Below are 21520 nucleotides of genomic sequence, written 5' to 3' on the forward strand. Positions count from 1 at the left end.
TCTCAAGGATGGTCTTGTTATGTCAGTCTGAATCTGCGTTTAGAAGGGATATCTTTGGTGTATGTTACAGCAAAATTGAGTTCAGGTTTGGACAAACTGAAACTTGTCAAAGATTATGAGTCAGTAGATTTACTTGTGTCACTATTTGCATGGAATAATGTTAGTAAATGTCTAGCTGCATGATTGTTGATTGCATCGCAGTTACAAATAAGAAATGAGTACTGATATTGAGAACCAGGTTGATGACTAAATTAGCTGAAGGTTCCTAAAAAAAAAGAAGAAAATGTGTCGTGGTTGGAATGTATTGTATTGGCACTCTTGGTTAAAAAAAAGAAAAAAAGTTGGAGCAAAGGCTTTGGGCGTTTAGAGTTTCACTAAATGTTGTAATTGAAGCTGCTCGATAGTTGTGTTGATAAAAAGTACATGTATCTCGTGAATTTAGTTAAAACAAGTGTAAGATCATAAGCTTATTGAAGCATCTCATTCGAAAACACTCTTACTCATAAAGTTCATCATTAAAGTGCTTTTTGCATACTTGTAACAAAATCACTGTGGTGCGGAGTATAAGTTCAACAGCAAATTAAGCCCAAACAAACAAAAAACGGTTTCATCTAATGATTGTTTATTCGAAGAGAGCGTTCATTGATAAGGCATAAAACAGGCAAAAAATAAATGGTTTTTTCCATAAAGAAGAAAAAAGAGGAACATATTCTCACTTCACTATTTCGTAACTGAATTAGATCAGTTTAATATTTTAAAATATTTAATAACTATACGAAAGTATAAATTATTTTTTCACAATGTTAATATGATAAAGAAGTACATTATAAAATATTTGATAATTTTGCAATTAGTCGAAAAAAATAATAATGTTGAGGCTAAAATATTTTCGTTCTTAAGCGTATACATGTGAGAGGAAAGTGGACAAAAGATGGGCAATTCGGTAAATTAATAGGGCCAATTCGCCACATTCCTTGCCTAGGGTTTTAGAATACCCATATATATAAGAAAATGTAGCACACTTTTGCAACCTTACTCTCTCAGCATCCTCCTCTTCCCGCCGTCGGAGCAAACCCTAGGAATCATTTGCAATGACAACAGTTCCAGGGCAACTAGTATGGGAGATCGTGAAGAAGAACAACTCCTTTTTAGTGAAGGAGTTCGGTAATGGTACCGCTGGCGTCGTCTTCAGCAAAGAGCCTAACAATCTCTACAACCTTCACTCCTACAAGCACTCTGGTTAGCCTCTATGCCATTGACATTTCTCTTTTGCTCTTAGAAACCTTAGATCGAGATTTTGAACCATTGACATTATCAGTTGGTATTGTTATTACTTATCGTGATTGGGTGTATTTGGTTCAATTTTGTGGAGTACATGCAATTATTATTTTGCTTTACGTGATTAGACTTTCACTATTCGATTGTGAAGTTTAACATGCGATTTTCATGCAAGATATTAATGTTGATATTTATTTAAAGTGTATACATACGGTTTTTCTATTGAACTCGAGTTCTGTTATGTTAGGGGAGCTTACGTATTGAAGTGTAGAAGGTTTGCTTAGCGTAGATTTCTGAGTTGGTTTGTTGTTTGAGAAACTTTAATTTGGCATGGATTTGATAACGGTTAAGTCATTTTGTTTTATGCTTTTTTTATGATTCTTTAGGCCTAGCAAACAAGAAAACTGTGACTATCCAGCCTGAGGGCAAAGATAAATCTGTGTTACTTGCTACATCGAAAACCAAGAAGCAAAACAAGCCTTCAAGGTTGCTGAACAAGTCTGTGATGAAGAAGGAATTCAGCAGAATGGCCAAGGCTGTAACAAACCAGGTTTGAATTTTGATTCACTTCTGTTCACTAATTTACTGGAGTATTTCCTGCAATTGTTTTCTTTAACTAAATTATGCTTACTTTGCATCTTGGCAATGTTTGTAATCAAATTTAAAGTGGGTAGCTTATCTGCTAAGGTGCCTACATAAAATTTTTAAACAAATATTTGTTTGGATGCCCGGTGATTTAGTCATTAAGGTTGACCCTAAAATCTTATCCACCATCCCTTAGCTTAATGAACAAGCTATTCTTTAATTAGGGAATCGAAAACCAATTTCCTATTTAAAGAACAGTTTGTTCATAGGGAATTGAAAATCAATTCCCTATTTAAAGAATAGTTGGCTCATTAGGTTAAAGGGTGGTGGATAAGATTTTAGGGGTAATTTTCAGATATTTAGTGTTTAGAAATTTATTTTAGTGTTTATAATTTTCCGGTGACAAGTTCACCAGAGTTCCGCTGGTTTCCCGTGAGTCCCCCACCAAAGATTCCATCTTACCTTTTTCTCTTTAACTGCCCATTTCCGACAACAACCCAACGCTCACCCATTTCCTCTCCAAAACCCCGCCTCTTTCCTAGTTTTCTTCACTACTAAGCAGCTACAAAATACACCCAAACGGCCAGCGACTAAATAGCTACCAGAAACTCCACTTAGAGCAGCCATCCAACCACCAAACCACAAAGAAACCAGCTCCAACAAAGCACGCAGCCACCAAGACCCTTTTTCCAGCAAACACCATCCCCTAAACCCGCATGAAACAACTATTGAAAAGCTCCATCTTCTCCAGACCACCACATCACTGACCAACAGACCATTAAGTTATCAAGGCTGAGCGTTGATGATGAATAATTTTGCCTTGTTCCTATCCAATTATGATAATATTTGCTCATTTCAAATACCCTCTCAAGTGTAAAATTTTAGTTATTTATCTAGAACATGCCATTGTCCTTTAATCGTGAGCCTCTACACTAGTGAAATACTACAAGCAGTTGGTAAGAACGAACTTTTGTTGAAGTGGTAGTTGGTTGTTAGCTAAGAAAATTAGTTCTTTTTTATAGTGCTAAAATTGTTATTTTGGTTAATTGAAGTGATTATAGTCCAAACCTACTTTAATTATCCATATGTGGAATAATGTGGTGGTAATTTATTTGTAACATCTCTCAGGAATCATGTTGACTGATTTGCCATTCTTCTCACCATATGACTTCTCTTTTTTTCTTTGGAGATGCTTGAAGATGTGTCTATGCTTTTCTTAATATTAGATTGCTGATTGTCTTGTCTAATATGCTAGTTGGTATTAAGCAAACTGCCTTTTTCTAAATCGCAACTTCTGTTGTCTCAACTTTGTATTGTCACATTATTGTAAGAATGTACTCTAATGACTTCTCTGTACAGGTTGGAGACAACTACTACAGGCCAGATCTGAAGAAGGCAGCCCTTGCAAGGTTGAGTGCTGTTCACAGGAGTCTCAAGGTCACCAAGTCAGGTGCCAAGAAGAGGAACCGACAGGCTTAAGAGTTCATGCTAGGAAATGCTACAGTGTATGACTTGTAATGCATGGTTTTCTCCAGTACCAAAGTTTTGTGTTCGACTTTATCTTTGTTTCTTTCTGAATTAGCTATTGGCAAGGGCAATATCTCTATTTTTGAGTTTAAAAATGACCTCCTTTATCAGAGCATTAAAAGATTATCTACATTAATTTGTGGTCTTAGATTGGATCTTTATCTGCTTATTCCATTTTAATTTTATACATGTGCTTAAAATTGCAAAAGTTGCAGGCGTTTTACTTGTATGATTTAGTAGGAAGTTGAGAAATTTCCAATTGATTTGCGTTGTTGAGTTACTTCTGATGCCCTTGATAAAGTGAGTTGTGGCTTCTATGGCAAACTAGACTCTGAGGATCTTGAATTGGGAGGGGCTTGGCATTATTCAAACTAATTAAGCCTACTAGCTTCAAAATTTAATTTTCATCCGGCCAAAGTGTTTGAGATTTGATGGTTGTTTCTCTATATTGCTTTTTCTTGCTGCTGAGGGTATGGTACTTCTTCTATTTCAATTTATTTGACTTAATTTTTTTTTTAATCAGATAAATTTTTATATTAAATAATAATTTATCTTTAAAATATCTATTTTACTCTTGATGAAATAATTTATATTAATACAATCTTTTATCATTCAATTTTGGACCACAGAACTTTTTCTTATTTTTTATATTCCAAGTCAAAAACCTCGTAACATAAAATGGGACTGAGGGAATATTCAAATAGAAATGTACTGGTGATATCAATATTTATTTTTAGCTTATAGATCATGAAATTAGAATTTATTGAATCTATAAACACAGATTCTGTTGCATTTTTGTTGGCTGAAGCAAAAAATTATCTTCATGAACTGAGAGTTAGTGGTCCTCTTGTTTTATGTCTTTTTTCCTCACATGATTGGTAGGTTATCGGAAGAAAGTTGAAAGTTTCCTACCGAACGTGCAGAGAACTTGGTATTAGTTAATAGAGTTCAATTAGTTCCGGCAATTCAAGGTTGGTAATAACTATTCCTCGCAGAAAGAAGAGAAAAAAAAAGAACACAAGAAGCTTAGTAATTTATGGCTTTCCACTTGAGAATAATGAACACCAATTTAACACGCTTTAACGGAACTGGATAATTGACAAGTAGCACAAACCCCCTGCAGAATATTTTGAAAAGTCTATTGTAGACTACTGTTCCTTGCTACATACGCTTGGAAACCTCTGGTTTCATTTCTCTTTGGTATAAATAAAACAGACTAACCCTCAATTAAAAAACAAACATCTTCATTCTGGGGCATCAGTTGATGGAATCCCATAGAAGCAGCTGCTTCATGCAGCAAAGGGAAGCAAATTATGAAGAGCAATGAAGCTGCAGCAAAGCGTCGACGGTTCAACAGCTGCTTATCCTTCATGGAAATCTCAATTGATCCTGGAATGAAGTCGCTGAAACATCTGGATTCTAAGAAGTTCAAGGAAGAAATCAAGAAATGGGCTAAAAGCGTGGTCTCTTATGCTCGTCAAGTCAGTGACCGTTTTGGGAGCTCTCGTCGTTGATTCAACAGTGAGATATCAACATCTCTTTAAGCAAATCGGCAGAGAACTGTTTGAGAAAATAGAAGTGCATGCACATCAATGGAAAAAGAATAACAGCTGTGTCATACATCCTGCAGAAACAAAGAACGGACTGCCACATACTATCATGAACTCAATTCTGTTTTGAGTTTGATAGTTGTGATTATTTATTTCACTGTACATAATTTGCTCAATAAAAACATGGACTCAATTCTGTAGCATCTTTTTCAAAATTTTCTTTTTTTCTATTTCTGATTATATTCTCCAGGCATGCGTTGGAGAGGTTGTTTTTATTTCTGTTTGTTGTCTTTTCTTATTTTTGACTAATTTTGTCTCCGGATCCACAAAGTATGGTAAAGTCTGAGTACCCTCTACCCTCCCCAGCTTACCTATGTTATTTTATTGGGTATGCTGTTCTAGTATCACTGAGCATGAATACCCATGGAGGTGATTACGAACATTATTAACGAATACTAGGAAATGGTACCTAATCTAGCTGCTTAATCAAATACAAACTTATTTACTTTCAAGGAAGAAAACTGCACTTTACACTGGCTAGCCAAACAAGCACGGGTTCACTAAGATGAAACTCACTCGTTGCAAAGTTTTACACAGCTCAAAGTCTTCGTATATGCTCCGACATCTACCTTCAAATTTTGCTTTGAGGAATGAAGGCGAGACTGTAGTGTGGATAGGAGGAATTTGTCACTCTTTAAGTCCTTCAACATGTCACTATTCATCTTTTTTTAATTCATGCATCTTTTCACCAGAAATGCTCCTTAAAAGCTGTCTGGAGCACATATCATGTACATGAGTTGCGTTCTTCATCCTATTAGCTTTTATCCACGCTGGCTCCTATTCAAGATGTGGGAAATGAGCAACGCTCGTTAGTTACAATGGTAAATGTATTCTCTGAGATTGATAAAGCTACTAGAAGTCATACCTCAGGAACAATGCGTGAGAACAAAAATTTTAAGAGCAGAAGTACATGTTCCATGATGAGAATTGCAGCAATTCCAGGCGATATTTTCCATTTTCCCTCATGATCATATAGGCATACGAGGAGAATGCAGTTTGTACATATTGACATGACAATCAGAAACTGAATTTCAAGAGATTAAGACATTGCAAGAACAAGCTGTTAGCAAGCAAGAGTTTGTATAATTGGGTTCAGCTAAAGGAAAGGGCAGCACATACCTGAAATATGTTTAGCCAAGCTCCAATTGTTGCATCAGGACGTGGAATGGGCCTTCTTAACATGGCAAGCAATTTCAATGCATCTGTTCTTATCTCTGTTATGTTGTTCTGCAAAAGCAAAATTGAATTTGGCTCAGTATTGCTCTCATTAAAACAAAAGAAATAGTAAACGATATTAAAAGAGGGAGGGGCCATGTATATTATGTACCAAAGTAGCAAAGGCAAAACCAAGAGGAAATGCACAAGCAAACATCATGATCATGCCAAATTGCAACGCCAATTCCAAAAAATCTGCAATTATTAAGAGTTCCAATTAGCTACAGGTATGTTAAAACAATTGAGCAGTTGTAATAATTCAAACAGGGACATGTTATTAAAGGTGTTCAATAAATTTAAATTTATGTAGGATCTTTAAAAAGAATATGAAGTATGGATTACCATCGAAAAGTCCGTCTTCAAGCTCCTCTCCAATACTAGCAGAATAATCAGGTTTAAGGTACTCTTTTTCTACTCTAGACATGTATTGGGTCTTTTCCGAGGATGTTCCTTTCTCACGTTTTCTCTTGTTTCTTCACATTAAGAGATATATATCAGATGGACCATAAAGTAAAAAAACAAATAATAAACCAGAGTACATTAGCTTTTCAATTAAATCCTGTGCAGACCAGCCGAAATGAAGGAAATGCCTTACCCCACAGCTCTATATTTCTTTAAGCTGTATTTTAAGTATGGTAGAGAGTTCTCCAACATATTCTCCAGCACCTGTGAACAGTAACCATATATTAATAAAGATTTAGATGGCATATATGAAAGAAATCAGAAACAATCCCATCTACCTCTGATATAATTAGACGTTGAATGAGAACTTGGCGAAGTGTCATTATGTTGCGGTGCAATAAAGCATGATAGAAGATTCCAATGTAGGATTGCATGAAGTAAAGGCCAAAGACCTGCACAAGACGACAAATTCTCAATTAGGGGCTAAAAGTCTGGACAAAAGAGAGAGAAACAAAACTTCTCATAACCACCTTGTAAACCCAACTGTCAGCTCTCCGTTCTATGTTTTTGTTGTTCTCATATTTTACGAGCTTCACTGATATCTTTCCACCAATTTTGTTGAAGTACTGAATAATAAAGAGGTATACAGCTGTCAGACAAAACCTGTAAGAAGCAGAAAGCATTTTATATTTATATGTGGCAAACTGAAGTGAATTTAAGAGCAGAAAAGGCTGTGTTAATATTAACTGTGAAGTCCGCAAAGATTTTGAAATGGATAGGCAAGAAAATTGGAATTATTTGGAAGACAACTACTTGCTTGGGGTAAAGACCAACATTTTGAGAATGCAATCTGCATACTAAGATATCTAAACCCCGGAAGGTGAATATAATAGAAAGTTAAAAAAATATTGGCAGGTTATTTTATGAAATTAAACTGCATGATGGCATGACATAAGAATTTCAATGGCAAAGAAAAAATACTACTTAGACATTCCAAAGCTGGTAGAATTCTCGGTTCTAATAGAACATGAAGTAAAGTAGGACATCGAATAAATGAAATAAAGGAGTAACAATCAAAATTAAATTTAGCAATATTGGCATCTCTCCAATAGTATCAAAAGCTAGGTAATACATCAATAAACATGATGTGAAATACGCCGCTGAACTGGGATACTTAAAAGTAATGCATCCTAGATTATTTACATTAAGATGAATGCGAACCAGAGGATCTTGACGTGGAAACTTAACCATCAACGTGAAGATATTTCAGACACTGGGATGATATTAGGACTTCAGACATAATATAGTATGTTTTTCCTTTCTTATTTTATAAGCAAAAAATGATACAAGTTGGTAAATATAGGTATCACATGTAGTTATGGACAAAGTCCTTTAATGTCATAGGTAGAAGAATATAAAGTTGCTTACTTCGATGCGTCAGACCTCAAAACCTCATAGACATGAGCAAAAGCCAACTCAAAAGGTAACTGGAGACATATAATGCTCAGTATAATCATGGCATCATTTCTGAATCTCATGAAATGACCAAGCCATTCCTCTCTTTGGAATGCTTCTTTTCCTCTTGGTTTATCAGTTTTGTCAGCTCCCTGTTTCTTCATGAGCTCCACAGGGGACTGAAACTGATACCATTCACCTTCCAAGTATTTAGATTCATTGTCTACAGCTGGATAATTCATCTGCCACCTGCACTCCAGGTAGTGAAATACAAATGAAAAGATGCCAATCCAAATAACTTATAAAAAGATGTGAAACAACCGGAATAATCATGTAGAATGTGTCACCTGACAAGAAGCGCTGAGTTTTTACGTTTCCAAAATTGGAAAAATAACACAGCCCAACAAATTATGCTTATGAAGAAAGCAGAAAGGACAAACAACTGCAATGACCTGGAGAATATATAAGAGCTTGTTCAAAATCAGAACTAAAACAAACTTTGACAGTAAAAACGAACAGAAAGTGCGATGGACCTACCCAAAATCCACTAACTGCACTGTAACTCCAAATGCAGCTGGGAAGAGCATCCATCTTGTGTACATCCCAAGAAATGCAAAATAGGAAGCTATCTATTGTTGACATTATGTATTGGGTGTTAAGCAAGTAGAAAATGTGACTGGTAGAGAACATTGACACAAATAGCAGTGGATCATAACATGGTTAGAGAATGGCAAAAGACTCGTCCAAAAACTTCACCTTCGTTCCATAATAGTTACAAATATCATCTATAGGTTGCACAGTGAAGTCCCACCAGTTCAATGCCCAACTTCTTAGAAGCTGCTTCCTCTTTGTTTCATCTGCAAAGTAATTTTAATCTTCTTTGGATGTTTCTAGACCACTGTTAACTTGAACATATCAGAGAAAACATACCATGCACAGGAAACACTTCTTTAACAATGCCCATAGACTCTAATGTCCGCAAAAGAGGTTTTCCTGGTTCCCAGTGCACCTCATTTCCATCAGACTTTAATATAACTGTTGAGGTGCTTGTGTTCACCTGCAATTTTGGACTCAGCAAACATGAACTTGAAATATGGGGAGAAATACATTGAGAGATATTACAGAACTAAAGAATTTTTATATACCAGCAATTAAGATACAGACGACAATTTTTTGGAATAAATTAAGACATATCAGATTTATTTGTGATGAAGGAAAAGGAAATAATAGTTGCAAACATGGGACAATTAAAGAGCACCGGAAAAGACTGACTTCAGACTTGCCTAATCTGATATGGACAATCAAATGAAGGTGGTAATAAACTTATGCATCCATTAGGACAAGTAACCACAAGATCTAGAGTAGGCTAGGATTCCAGTTAACTCACAATCCCATATATTATGTGACGGTAGCAACAATAGCGCTCAAACCAACTAAACAAGGAGCCATCTGGCTGCCTTTCATATGCTTCAACCTCATCCCAGTGAAACTGCAAATCCACTCCTGAAACCAAAATTGTGTGCTCAGAAATAAGCAAAAGCCTGCAATTTTTTGGATAGGTGCATCAGCCAGTAATTACTCAGATCATACATAAAAATGAGCAACTAGAGATAAATCTACTGAGGAAACAATTTAATGATTATCACCGATATGAGTCCGTTTCTTCAACTGCAACTCTGCTGCAGCCTGGCCAAGAGTTTTTAATGGCGCTCCCAACTGGAAAGAAGAGCTTAAGATCATGTAATTTCATATGCTGAATTCAGAACAAACCAGCAAGAAGGAGATGTCTTTTGAGTGACCAGACCTATTTTGTTACATGAAGTCATGAACCAAGTGTGTGTGTATATATATATATATCGTGCCCATAACAGTATTCAATAATTAAAGAAAAATTTAATCATAGAAAAGGGACAGCCCACATAGATGTGTACACATACATAGACATTGGTAAATTATTTGTTTCTGTGTGGCTCCCTCTTTTTTTGGTTAACCGTGGTGTGCGGGCCAACTTGCACTCACTTCAACTAATTCTACTGGATATTTGTTAGTAACTATGTCCACCGAGGCTAGGTAATATAAGAAGAAATCACCTAGTGTTGTTTGCCTGTCTCAGCTGGAATTTGATAGCTCATGATTCTTAACCCATTTCGTTGACCAATAGGCCACACCCTTGGGTGCCCATATGTGACTCTTCAAGCATTGCCTATCTTGCTAAAGGTAAAGAACCTAACATGTTATATGCTATCGTTCAAACTTTTTAAAGTAAAGAATACACTAGCTCGTGACAATTGAGAATGTTTGTTCTCCGTATCAAGGTCCAAAATTCAGTTCTAAACTTTTGGGGTTCTTTATATCTCCACAAGGAAAGACATTATGCCTACCACCTTAATCGATGTGAGCCAAGCTTAATACTAATGGCCGGTGCTGTTCTTACAAGCTTGCTTATCATTTCTGTTGCCACTAAGAAGACGAATACACTGCAAAATTACTACCAAAACTGGAGCATATCAGCAGGGAAGCTGCAATCTATTTCAGTTCTCACCCATGAATCCTCCATCCATTCAGGGATATCCAATATACGAATTGTTTATTGTTACACACAAAACTAATATCATACCCAGTAATAATCCCACGAGTGGGTCTGGGGAGGGTAGGAGGTACAAAAACCTTACCTCTGCCTTTGTGGGGGTAGAGAGGCTGTGTCCAATACATCGTGAGCTCAAAAGAAAAGAAAAACAAAGCATGTTTGCTAATAAGAAAGTGACTTCGTAAAGGGAAAAAAGAAATGCAGGAAGATTCATTTGGGTTTACACGTTGGTTATCTAGAATTATGAAAACTAAAACAAAATGTAAGCTAAACAATGCTGATTTCTCTAGTGCTACTATTCAAACAAAAACAAAAATCAAACTAGAAATTTACTAGTGAAGCACGATCTCCTGTAAAGCTAAGCGCAACCGTAACGTTAACCAGAGTATATAACAGCTGAATATAGAAGAAGAAAGTTGAAACGCACCCTGAGGAATTCATTCTGAAGGCCAATAACTCTGTCAACAATCAACCCCGTTTTTCGAAATTCATCAACGAGAACCTCAACACAATCATCAGTCTCATCTCCATCCTTATTATTTCCTAAACTCTTCGGTACCACCACGCCTATTTCAAAGGCGACAGTTTCCAAATCCTCTGCACCAATATTCTCATTCATTTCCCCAAAAAACTCCAACAAGGGAAAACGTGAATCCCCGCTGAAGCTAATGGTACATGCAATTAATGGAAGTTATCGAATTAGGGCGTGAAAATTATGATGAAGATGGCTAGATAAGCGTTTTGTAGCAGAGAGAAAATGGCGGAGAAATACAGGAAGAGAAGAAGCAGGGGGCGAAAGGTGACACATAAGCTGAAAGGTGAAGAGTAGTGGCAGAACACGTGGAGTGGGCGTTTTGTTGTTTTGTGTAACCGTTTTTAGGTGCCTTTCAGCATGAAACAGGTCAAGTTTCAGGCACAATAATCAATGCTCCATCGATCACGGTGACCCTTTTTTCGTCTTTTTGAGCAAATTTAACCCGTTTCATGTAACCCATATTCACTCAATTAAGTACGTGTATACTTATTTTAAAAGTGTTTTTATATTGTATACTTATTTTATTTTTTTTATATAGTAATTTTTAGGTGTTTGGATAAAATTAAAAAATATTTAAAAGCAGTTAATTTAAAATTAAAATAATAAAAATGAGTTAAAAAGTCACAAGTTAGAAATCTTAATTTATTATTTTTGGCTTATAAGTGTTCGTTTGCATTGATTTATTTTAAGTGTTTTTAAAGTGAAATAGTTTTTAAACAGTTTTGAAGTGTTTGAATAAAGCTAAAAAGTACTTTTAGACACTTATTTAAATTCAAAATAACAAAAAATAAGTCAAAAATTATAAGTTAGATATCCTAACTAATGACTTACTTTTATCATTAATCAGAATTCATACAAACCCAAAGTTAATAGCAAAAGTCAATCCAAACAGACTCTAAAATAGATTTTGGAGCTAAGTAGAGTATATTAATCCCTTCTTTTTAAAGTAGATTAATACAAACAGTAAAACTCACTTGTCTAACAAAGTCATTTGATTATAGATTAGAAAGTGAATTTTCATGTACTTTTTATAATTTTATCCTTGCTAGTGAACTAATATTATATTTAAGAGAGTATTGGATGAGATTTAACCAAGATAATATATATATGACTAAGATTATTCACGTCTTTTTTATCTAATAATATGAAGAAAAAAAAAACTTTTTAACAGACATATTGTAGTCTGTAAACTTATTTGAGTAGAATTGTACTTGGTAAATCCAAGTAGTTTTTCTGACATAAAAAATTATAAAAAAAAAGAGATCGATGTGTGAATTGTTGGACGTGCAACTTTATTATTTATTTATTTTGTTTGTTGTATTGTATTTAATAAACAAATTGGAGCTTAACAAAAATTTATTTGCATATTTAAAATTTAAATTTGAGACTTCAAGTAAAAATATAGAAATTTCAACCGTTCCATTGTAACTCAAGTCAATTTTGTTTGAACAAAATGATGTAATTATAGTTCATCTGTTTTTTGAGGGGTAACAAAATTGGCAGTATTTGTATAATATATATATATATAGCAACTGGTGACCTCCATGCTTTCTCTCTTATCTCCAGAACAAGTTGCTACTGGGAATAATGATGGCAGAGGAATTATCAACAAAAGCTGCTGTTGCGTTTAAAATTTATTTACTTTAGTAGTGTTGATTTCATTTGCAGAATATTTTTTCGTATTTAAGGCAAATGGAATTCATTCCTGTATACTAGAAATTATTGTCTTTTTTTATCTTTTTTGGTACTGTATGTCTTATTATCGTGTATAATCCGTATATAGAATTATTTGATCAAACTCCTAGTCATACTTTATAGCTTTTAAAATTGTTGAGAAGACATTACAAATGATAAGCGTGTTTATATACACAAATCACATTCAGAATTGGATTATCACTAGTGACTATTTATAGTTGTAAATTGTAATTATCAACCATTGTTATTGCCCATAAGCCACTAGTCATATAACGTCATTATAATTATTCATTACTAATTATTATTATTATCCGTCGACACCATAATTACTATTGACAATCGTATAATTTATATTTTTAGTTATATATTATTAGATTATTTAGTACTTTGTTGAGTTTCATATTTGTTAGTTTTCAATTGACAGAAATTGTATACATTCAAAGTGTTCAAAGAAATACATGACTTTGGTTATTTTGCATTCAATCTTAATTTAACTTCTTTAGTATCATTTATTATTTTATCATAATACATAAAAGTAATTATATATTTTTCCCTAACTCTTAAAAAGTTAAAGTTGCAAAGCCATGAAAATTTATTTACTTTTTTTAATTATTTTTATTTAAAGAATAGAGAGCAAGTCAATAAACTCTAGAAAAGCATTAAGGATATATACATGAATAATATGCGGCCATTTATTAAGTCATTGAAAAAAAATGCTTCCATTAACAACAATGAAAATATGACAATTAGTTGAATTCTAGATCAATTTATTCGTATGATCTTGCTACTGCTTAAAAATCATCATTATTATAAAGTATGTTCGTAAAAAAAAGTACTATAAATATTAAAGATTAGCCGATACACCTCCTAATAATCTCTTACAATTGCTAATCCATTACTGAATCAGTGTGATTAGGAATTAATGTATTTAAAATGAATATTCAATAGGTCAAAAAAAAATATTAGTCTGATCCATCCGATAAAGCAACCCTAAGTAACACTCGGAAGAAATACCAACATCACTTATAAATTAAAATAAATTATATTAAAAGGAAATACCAACATGAGAAAAAAAGGTGAAGACTTGTACAACGGTCGACTCATCGCTTGGGCCCACCACTGCGTGTTTCGGTGATCTAACGATTGTGATTGAATTAAAAGACTCTACAATTCTTTCTGACCGTAGATTGGTTATTACTCGGAAAGCGAGTTGCATATACAAATTCGGTATGCAAGTAATTTCCAGGAAAATATCCGTCTTCAAACCCTAATAAAATACCAAGAGGAGAAGAAATGATCATTTGAAGGTGAAAAATCACCAAATTGTATCGATAATTCACAAATTCGAAAGAGTTTATCGCCAGATCTAGATCCATGGGGAACACAGAGAAATTGATGAACCAGATCATGGAGCTCAAGTTCACATCGAAGAGTCTTCAACGCCAAGCCCGGAAATGTGAAAAGGACGAAAAATCCGAGAAGCTTAAGGTGAAAAAAGCGATTGAGAAAGGGAATATGGACGGCGCTAGGATTTACGCCGAGAATGCAATCCGCAAGCGCAGCGAGCAGATGAATTATCTCCGTTTGTCCTCGCGTCTCGACGCCGTTGTGGCTCGACTCGATACTCAGGCAAAAATGAGCACAATCAGCAAGTCTATGGGTAATATCGTCAAATCACTAGAGTCCTCTCTCAATACCGGTAATCTCCAGAAGATGTCCGAGACGATGGACCAGTTCGAGCGCCAGTTTGTTAATATGGAAGTTCAAGCTGAGTTTATGGAGAGTTCAATGGCTGGAAGTACCTCGCTGTCGACTCCGGAAGACCAGGTTAACAGTCTCATGCACCAGGTGGCCGATGACTACGGCCTTGAGGTCTCTGTGGGGCTTCCACAAGCAGCTGGCCATGCTATTCCTACTAAGGACAGTGAGAAGGTCGACGAGGACGATCTAACCAGGCGCCTTGCCGAGCTGAAGGCGCGTGGATGATTGAGAAACTAAAGATTTTCCTGTTAATAATGAGGCTGCGCAATTGGTATATTGTGACATAGTATGTGGAGTTATCTCTATTTCATTCTGAAAACTGAACGTCTTTAATGTACATTTTAACTCTCTTGAGTCTTGTGTTGGTGGAGTTCTTTTGCTGTTCTTAATGGTTTACATAGTTTTTGCTTTATACTTTAATGTGCATGTTGGTAATGTATCCATTGTCTGGTCGTGTTGTTCTTTGACTTGATGTATCGATTATCTGTTCATAACCTTTGATCGGATTGCACTGTTGTTACCTGTGAAGACAAAGCTGTCCAGTTGATGTAGTTGATCTGTATGGATAGGAGGATTGGAATTAGAATAGAATCATGCTCAGTTAAAAGAAACTAAATGTGGGGACTCTTCTTATTGGAGAGGGGGGTATAGGTATATAGGGGAATAGGAATGGTTGCTTTGTTCTATACAAGCTTGATATTTGTTGTGTCAACCTAATCTTCAAACATTTTAAACTTGTTATAGCATTTCTTCGTGCGTGAACAATTGGGAAGTCTGGGTAACCAAATCTCCTGTTCGTGGACTTTAACTTTATGACATGCTTAGTCTTTGTGATGATTTTTTGAATAGAAAAAACAATGAGTACTGTGGAACTGGATGTCATATCTGATACTGAATGGATCGAGTTCACTTTTTTTTCTGCCAGAGAAAGCATCATTACTGGTAAGAAGCTGCAGAAGTGTTGAATGCTTAGCTTTGTTTCATTGTAGCGTTTTTAAAATGTTGATGATCTGATTGGGGATGGAGGGTGTTGGATATTGTATTCACAAGTTTGTACTCAGCCAAAATTCGTGGTTAAGTTCAACTACACACCAATTTGACGTGCTCTCATAGCTCTTGTTAGCTGACTGTATCATATTATTCTTAATATAACAAATTAGATAGTCGTATGTTGCAGTGTAATAATCATCCACCTTATTAGTGTAAGTCCATGAGAGAGTGTAGTGGATAACATATTTCACACACATTTTTCATTGGACAAGTCCTCCATAAGTGCAAAAATATTTGGATTAACAGAGCTGATTTTGCTTGGTCATTCTTACTATTTCGATTGAAATTTGCAGATAGATTTTTGTTAATTTTACTAGTTAGAGTATGTGTGCGAGAGAGAGAGAGAGAGGAGAAAATCATCTGTATTCTGTAATCTATTCCCCATGTGTGACTAGTGTCATCTAGGAAAATAGCCTTTGAGTGATAATATAATTGCTGTTGGAGGAGGTGCTGTCTTGGTGGAGAAAGCATCTTCCAAGCTACTGGCTTTCCATGCTCGAGCTTCAGTAATAATACTGGATATGTTTTTAAGTGTCGAGGCAGAAAATTGTTCAATTCTGCGTAGACTTCACCAGGTATGAACCAGAGATGTGTACAGTGAAACTTTTGGTGCAGTAAGCCGCACCAGTGTCGGGTGAGCAAAGCTTAGTAATGGCTTAGATTTCCTACTTGTCAGTGTGCATTTTATGTGCTTTTGTGATAAGAGAGATGATATTTATGTGCTTGTGTGTTTTGAGTAATAGAGGCTCTTGATGGGAAGTTCGTAGTGAGGAAAAAATTCTGGCGAACTTAATAGTAACATCATGTCCTCTTGCCTTACATTATGTGGAGCTGCCTGTATTTGATCATTCATAATTAGAGAATTGTACTTTTGCAATTCTTATAGTTAATTTACTAGTTGAGTTGTATTATGCTGATGAGTGCTAACTGCTAATAACAACAGGTGGAAGTGCTGTCTATGCGCGGAAAGCACCTTCACAAGCTCATGCTTTTCCTTGCTAAGTTCAGTTCAGTAATTGATCTCGATGTTTGAGGTAGAAAGTTGTTGACATTGCTCTTCTGTTTAATAGCTAAGGATAAAGGAGAAATGAGATTGTGTCCTTTTGTTCTGCTGTGTTGTGTTTTGATACGCGGTAGTTTATAGCTGAAGTGGTTATATGGATATTTGCTGCACCAACGGTGTGGCGTGCTATAAAATCATAAGGTCTCAAGTCTCAACTATGAGGCAAAATTATTATGTCCAAGCTTCGGGTATGCTGGTTGGAGTAAACATTAGGTATGTTATTATCGTACATCGAGTTTTAGGCCTCCACTCGCAGGTTTTAAGATCACAAACATTTTTTCCTCCAACGTCTCATCATATTGTACATCAATATCCTACAAACTACACCCATGAGAAACTTTCTGATCACCAAGAGATATGGAAATCGTGCCCCTTCATATTAAAATTAAATTGGCAGGCATTGAACAATTTTTGATTTTTTTTTTCCCACGAATATGATCTCATAGATTTTGAGCATAAAAACATTTTATAACTCAAAAGTCTCCACACCAACAACGCTCAGAAGTACAGCTACAAGTAAATAGAGAAAATTTAACAGGAATTCTCATGTTTTTATTCCCTATTGGCCATGGGGAAAGGACAATCCACTTTCATATAAGGCCATTGGAAAGGCCAGGCTGCTTGTATATTTGAATTCTTCCTTGTCAGCGGCAAGCCACAATGTAGTAAACAGATGACATCAGAAGAATGTTCTTGCCAACTTTCAACCATACCACGTCTGAACTTGTTCAATAAAAGTAGCCAAGAACTTGTCCACCCACATTTTGCCGCTGAGCTTCTTCGTGATCCAAAACTCCGTTTGGTGTTGTAATTACAACATATCCCCACTGCAAGAAGAGGAATAGACCAATACCTTAATAGGAAATTTTAAAAAAGATAATAATAATAAGTTCTTGGTCATAAGTAAGAAAAGGTAGTGAAAAGAACCAGACTTGGATAGTTGGATGTTAAAGCAAATGATCGTTGAAGGTTTTCAAGAGAATGTCTAAAGCAAGATTCCACATAAAAGCATTTAAGGTAACAGGTATACATGTTTTTTAACAAGGTTGAAAGGTCAATAACACATTTAACTGCAGCAATGGATGACTTCTCCAAGCGTATGCTTTCATTATCTTCACATAAAATTGTGTTTTAGACAGAAAAATAAATCTAAATGGAACTTTGGAAAAAATTATGTTGACAGACAATAATAATGGAAGGAAGATAAAGAAGAAAGACTGAAAATCAAAGATATTTAACAGTAAACTATTGTAACTTGAGGACTCCTTGTGGCTATAGTACTCTTGGACAATAGTGGTATAAACTCAGGTAGCATGTCTACATGATGGCTTTTTCTGGTCAAAGATGCTTCCTTCTGCTTCATTGTCCCAGATAGAAAGATGGCTCATAATGGTTCTTCTTGGACACAAAATGATATAATGGTTGGTGTCTGGAAACAGAAAGATGGATGAGAATAATTATTTCAGACGGAAAAAAGAGAGTAAGGAGGTTGGTGTGAAAGTGGAGACAAATGACAATTTTGGATATTCTTTCCACATATCTTGGTATAGCAAGAACTCAAAAGAAAGCGCAAAAATAATGAATGGGTATGGTAAATGGATAAATATACAGTAGGAGCAGGTTTTGAAAATGCAGAGGACAATATATTCAGAAACTGGAAAACAACAAGTGAAAATTAATGCGGAAGAGGAAGTTGTTGATCTATTGGTTGCACAAATTTGGTCGACAGTAAGTGCAGCAGGGAGTATAAACTGGCACAGACCCACCTCAAGATACAGTATGCAAAAGAGCTTCATGATAAAACAGGTTGTGCAACACAACCACAGTTTGACTGCAAATATTTTTAGTACATTATTGACACTTCGACAGATCTAGGAGGGTAAGCGGGAAAGACTCTTTGCCATATCTCACAAGTTCACATTTATGGATAACTATTTCATTCACAAGATATTTTATATGTATTTTATTACCCAGTGGAACTGCAAAGTTGTGTTCCCTTCCTATAATAAAGATTTGTTGAATATGTATTTTATGTCTACCTGTAACAGCAAAGTACCAAACTTCCTTCAGGTAATGAGAATCAGCCATATTAGTATGACAACTAATACCCAGACCCTTGCAACAGGTAAGCTTTCATGGACATATGGAAGCATTACATTTCCATTTACAGTATGCAAACATTTCATGTAAAAAGTCAGAATCAGGGAGCAAAAACCTATAAGTACCTAAAGACTGTAAATAGCACATTCGGCAGCATTCTCTGTTTGCACTAAAAAATATGATCAAAATAAGATTTCATTGTCTATGATATATATCCACATACGTAAAATATTTAAAACGAACATGATAAGCTGTCAGTGCAGTACTTGCTAGTTAGGGACGCTGCTGTTGCATCTCAAGATGAATATCCTCTTGTCTAGGCCGGACAGCCATCATGGGAGGTGTACTCCAGAAGAAGTGTTTAAGATGGGAAATTGATAGAATAGAAAGATCACAAATTTAAAAGCTACTTTGGAATTGGAGAGGAAGATAAAATGATACTGAAAGGATCCCCCCTCAAGGAGCTTTCTGCGAAGTCCCACACCAATTTTATGCTTAGTAGAGGTTGTGGATCATCTTTTTGACATTGTAGATTAGTGTTGGGCTTGGGGGCTATGGTCTTCTCCATTCTCAATGTACATGATATATATCCACATACGTAAGATATTTAAAACGAACATGATAAGCTGTCAGTGCAGTACTTGCTAGTTAGGGACGCTGCTGTTGCATCTCAAGATGAATATCCTCTTGTCCAGGCCGGACAGCCATCATGGGAGGTGTACTCCAGAAGAAGTGTTTAAGATGGGAAATTGATAGAATAGAAAGATCACAAATTTTAAAGCTACTTTGGAATTGGAGAGGAAGATAAAATGATACTGAAAGGATCCCCCCTCAAGGAGCTTTCTGCGAAGTCCCACACCAATTTTATGCTTAGTAGAGGTTGTGGATCATCTTTTTGACATTATAGATTAGTGTTGGGCTTGGGGGCTATGATCTTCTCCATTCTCAATGTCCAATAGGTACAATACCTTAAAATACCTCTAGAAATAGCAAGAAACATTCTCACCTAGAAAAAAATCTACTCTGCTAGGAAAAAGTTACAATTATGCTTCCGTGGTACATGTATTTTCCAAAAAATTAAGAACATCAGAATGTAATAGGATAAATATGAACGAGAGAAATAATAGAGCAAACTAATTCTTCTGATAAAGTCGTTAGGGGAAGAGAAATGCAAGTCATGTTAAACATAAAGGAAATTAGGATTATAATCCAAGAACTTAACATAGTCAAACAGAGGATAAACTAAAAGCAGAGCGGAGCAGATTAGCATTTAGTGAACAATGCAAATCAAACAGAGAACAGAGAGAAGATATGAAATAAGATTTATTAAATATGAAGTACTTTATATGAAGCAAAACCTAGAATGGCACAACTCAAAATTTGATAAATAATGATGTAGCTCATGTTTGATGGCTTTTTTTTGTAACTGGTAAGAAAACAAAGTCCTACTCAGGGAGATGACACAAACCTAACGTGTTGGTAGCGTGCATATCTTATAATTCTCAATTATTACAGCAATCATGACGTAACATTACAATTTTCCAATGATCAATTACTTCACAAAAATATAAGAACAAAAAATCCCAACAAGATGAATTTGAAACATGAGAAATTATAGAGCAAAAATCATCATCTGTTATTAGGGAAAAGACATGTAAGTCGAATGAAACCAAAAAGAAATGCAGGACAATGCTAAAATACTTAGGGGGGATTCCAAGTCCGAACACATTCAAACGCCAGATTCAAATTCAAACAGAGAAGACATGAAACAGGAATTACATTATATGATGCAAAATTCAAAACTCAATGAACAATGATGCAGTTCATGTTTGATAGCTTTCTTATTATTGATGAGAGTTAGGCTTAGGCAGCATGGAGAAAAAAAGATTCAAACCTGACGTGTAGGAAGGGTGCGTGTTTTATAATCCTCAAGAGTTGCCGCCTTGATATCCTGTCTATAGGTGAGAGCTCGACAATCATTGATCCTTCCAAGCAATTCAACAGATATCTTACCAACTCTATGAGGATCATGTACTTGAAAGTCTTTAATATAACCTGAGAATGTAGTTACAATGTAAGCAGCCCAACATATTCTATGATTTTTATAGGCTTTATTCGATTAAAAAACATGATTTCTCTCATATTGGAAGGAAGGATCTTAAATAGGAGATTTGAAGGGCAACACAATGACAGCTCGTAGAATGATCAATAATACAATAAAATACATATTCAGTGAACATTCAAAAGCAGATTTGTCTAAACAAACGAATTTCAGATTTACCATTGGCCTATAGATTTCAGCAGATACATTTCGATTCAGAATTCTATACCAAACAAAATCTAAGTCAAAATTTATTGAAGATTTTAGAGCTCAAAAACTAGGAGAACCGTTGATAATTACCTCGATACTTCATGATTTGGAGGAAATTAGCGATAACATTAGAGACAGGTTTTAGCTCAGCAGAAGCAAATCCTCTCTTTTCTGCATTCACGATAGTCCTCAATGCATCGTTCAATATTCTCCTCCCCATTTTTACTTTACTGTTTCTTCTCCGGCGACTGTAAAATCTCCTTTCAACTCCTTAAACCCTCGCACAAAATCTTTCATTCGGCCATTTTCAAATCGGTAAGACCCGAAACACTACTGATGAAAAATT

General features: G+C 35.3%; 4 protein-coding genes across 4 annotated transcripts; 2 read left to right on the forward strand and 2 right to left on the reverse strand.

Annotated features, from left to right (window-relative positions):
• The first annotated feature begins 1004 nt into the window (after positions 1-1004).
• Positions 1005-3559, forward strand: LOC107015217 (60S ribosomal protein L28-1-like). The gene is made up of 3 exons (XM_015215416.2): positions 1005-1239; positions 1665-1828; positions 3223-3559. Exons 1-3 carry the CDS (start codon positions 1092-1094, stop codon positions 3340-3342), a joined length of 432 nt encoding a protein of 143 aa, XP_015070902.1. The 5' UTR covers positions 1005-1091; the 3' UTR covers positions 3343-3559.
• A 1462-nt stretch (positions 3560-5021) lies between these two features.
• On the reverse strand, positions 5022-11543 carry LOC107012973 (anoctamin-like protein At1g73020). The gene is made up of 16 exons (XM_015212952.2): positions 11087-11543; positions 9719-9788; positions 9460-9575; positions 9003-9129; positions 8829-8929; positions 8610-8701; positions 8420-8524; positions 8046-8321; positions 7148-7280; positions 6956-7069; positions 6811-6881; positions 6558-6688; positions 6328-6410; positions 6120-6227; positions 5866-6024; positions 5022-5777 (listed from the first exon to the last, which is right to left on the reverse strand). The coding sequence occupies exons 1-16, from the start codon at positions 11276-11278 to the stop codon at positions 5655-5657; spliced, it is 2001 nt and encodes a 666-aa protein (XP_015068438.1). The 5' UTR covers positions 11279-11543; the 3' UTR covers positions 5022-5654.
• A 2583-nt stretch (positions 11544-14126) lies between these two features.
• LOC107012062 (ESCRT-related protein CHMP1A) lies at positions 14127-15144 on the forward strand. Its single transcript, XM_015211792.2, has one exon. It carries the CDS (start codon positions 14264-14266, stop codon positions 14873-14875), a length of 612 nt encoding a protein of 203 aa, XP_015067278.1. The 5' UTR covers positions 14127-14263; the 3' UTR covers positions 14876-15144.
• A 2011-nt stretch (positions 15145-17155) lies between these two features.
• On the reverse strand, positions 17156-21496 carry LOC107012470 (40S ribosomal protein S15a-5-like). Its single transcript, XM_015212325.2, has 3 exons — positions 21265-21496; positions 20758-20918; positions 17156-17590 (listed from the first exon to the last, which is right to left on the reverse strand). The coding sequence occupies exons 1-3, from the start codon at positions 21392-21394 to the stop codon at positions 17492-17494; spliced, it is 390 nt and encodes a 129-aa protein (XP_015067811.1). The 5' UTR covers positions 21395-21496; the 3' UTR covers positions 17156-17491.
• Between the last annotated feature and the right edge of the window lie 24 nt (positions 21497-21520).

This window comes from Solanum pennellii, chromosome 3 (genome assembly GCF_001406875.1).
Source record: "Solanum pennellii chromosome 3, SPENNV200".
In the NCBI taxonomy this organism is placed as follows: Eukaryota; Viridiplantae; Streptophyta; class Magnoliopsida; order Solanales; family Solanaceae; genus Solanum; species Solanum pennellii.

Coding starts and splice junctions, on each gene's coding strand:
- LOC107012062 (XM_015211792.2), top strand. CDS start 14,264: ATGGGGAACACAGAGAAATTGATGAACCAGATCATGGAGCTCAAGTTC.
- LOC107015217 (XM_015215416.2), top strand. CDS start 1,092: ATGACAACAGTTCCAGGGCAACTAGTATGGGAGATCGTGAAGAAGAAC. Junction 1,240..1,664: donor TCACTCCTACAAGCACTCTG/GTTAGCCTCTAT, acceptor ATGATTCTTTAG/GCCTAGCAAACAAGAAAACT. Junction 1,829..3,222: donor CCAAGGCTGTAACAAACCAG/GTTTGAATTTTG, acceptor TTCTCTGTACAG/GTTGGAGACAACTACTACAG.
- LOC107012973 (XM_015212952.2), bottom strand. CDS start 11,278: ATGAATGAGAATATTGGTGCAGAGGATTTGGAAACTGTCGCCTTTGAA. Junction 8,525..8,609: donor GTGCAGTTAGTGGATTTTGG/GTAGGTCCATCG, acceptor TATATTCTCCAG/GTCATTGCAGTTGTTTGTCC. Junction 7,070..7,147: donor CTGACAGTTGGGTTTACAAG/GTGGTTATGAGA, acceptor CGTCTTGTGCAG/GTCTTTGGCCTTTACTTCAT.
- LOC107012470 (XM_015212325.2), bottom strand. CDS start 21,394: ATGGGGAGGAGAATATTGAACGATGCATTGAGGACTATCGTGAATGCA. Junction 20,919..21,264: donor CCAAATCATGAAGTATCGAG/GTAATTATCAAC, acceptor CTACATTCTCAG/GTTATATTAAAGACTTTCAA. Junction 17,591..20,757: donor GCACCCTTCCTACACGTCAG/GTTTGAATCTTT, acceptor CTCTTCTTGCAG/TGGGGATATGTTGTAATTAC.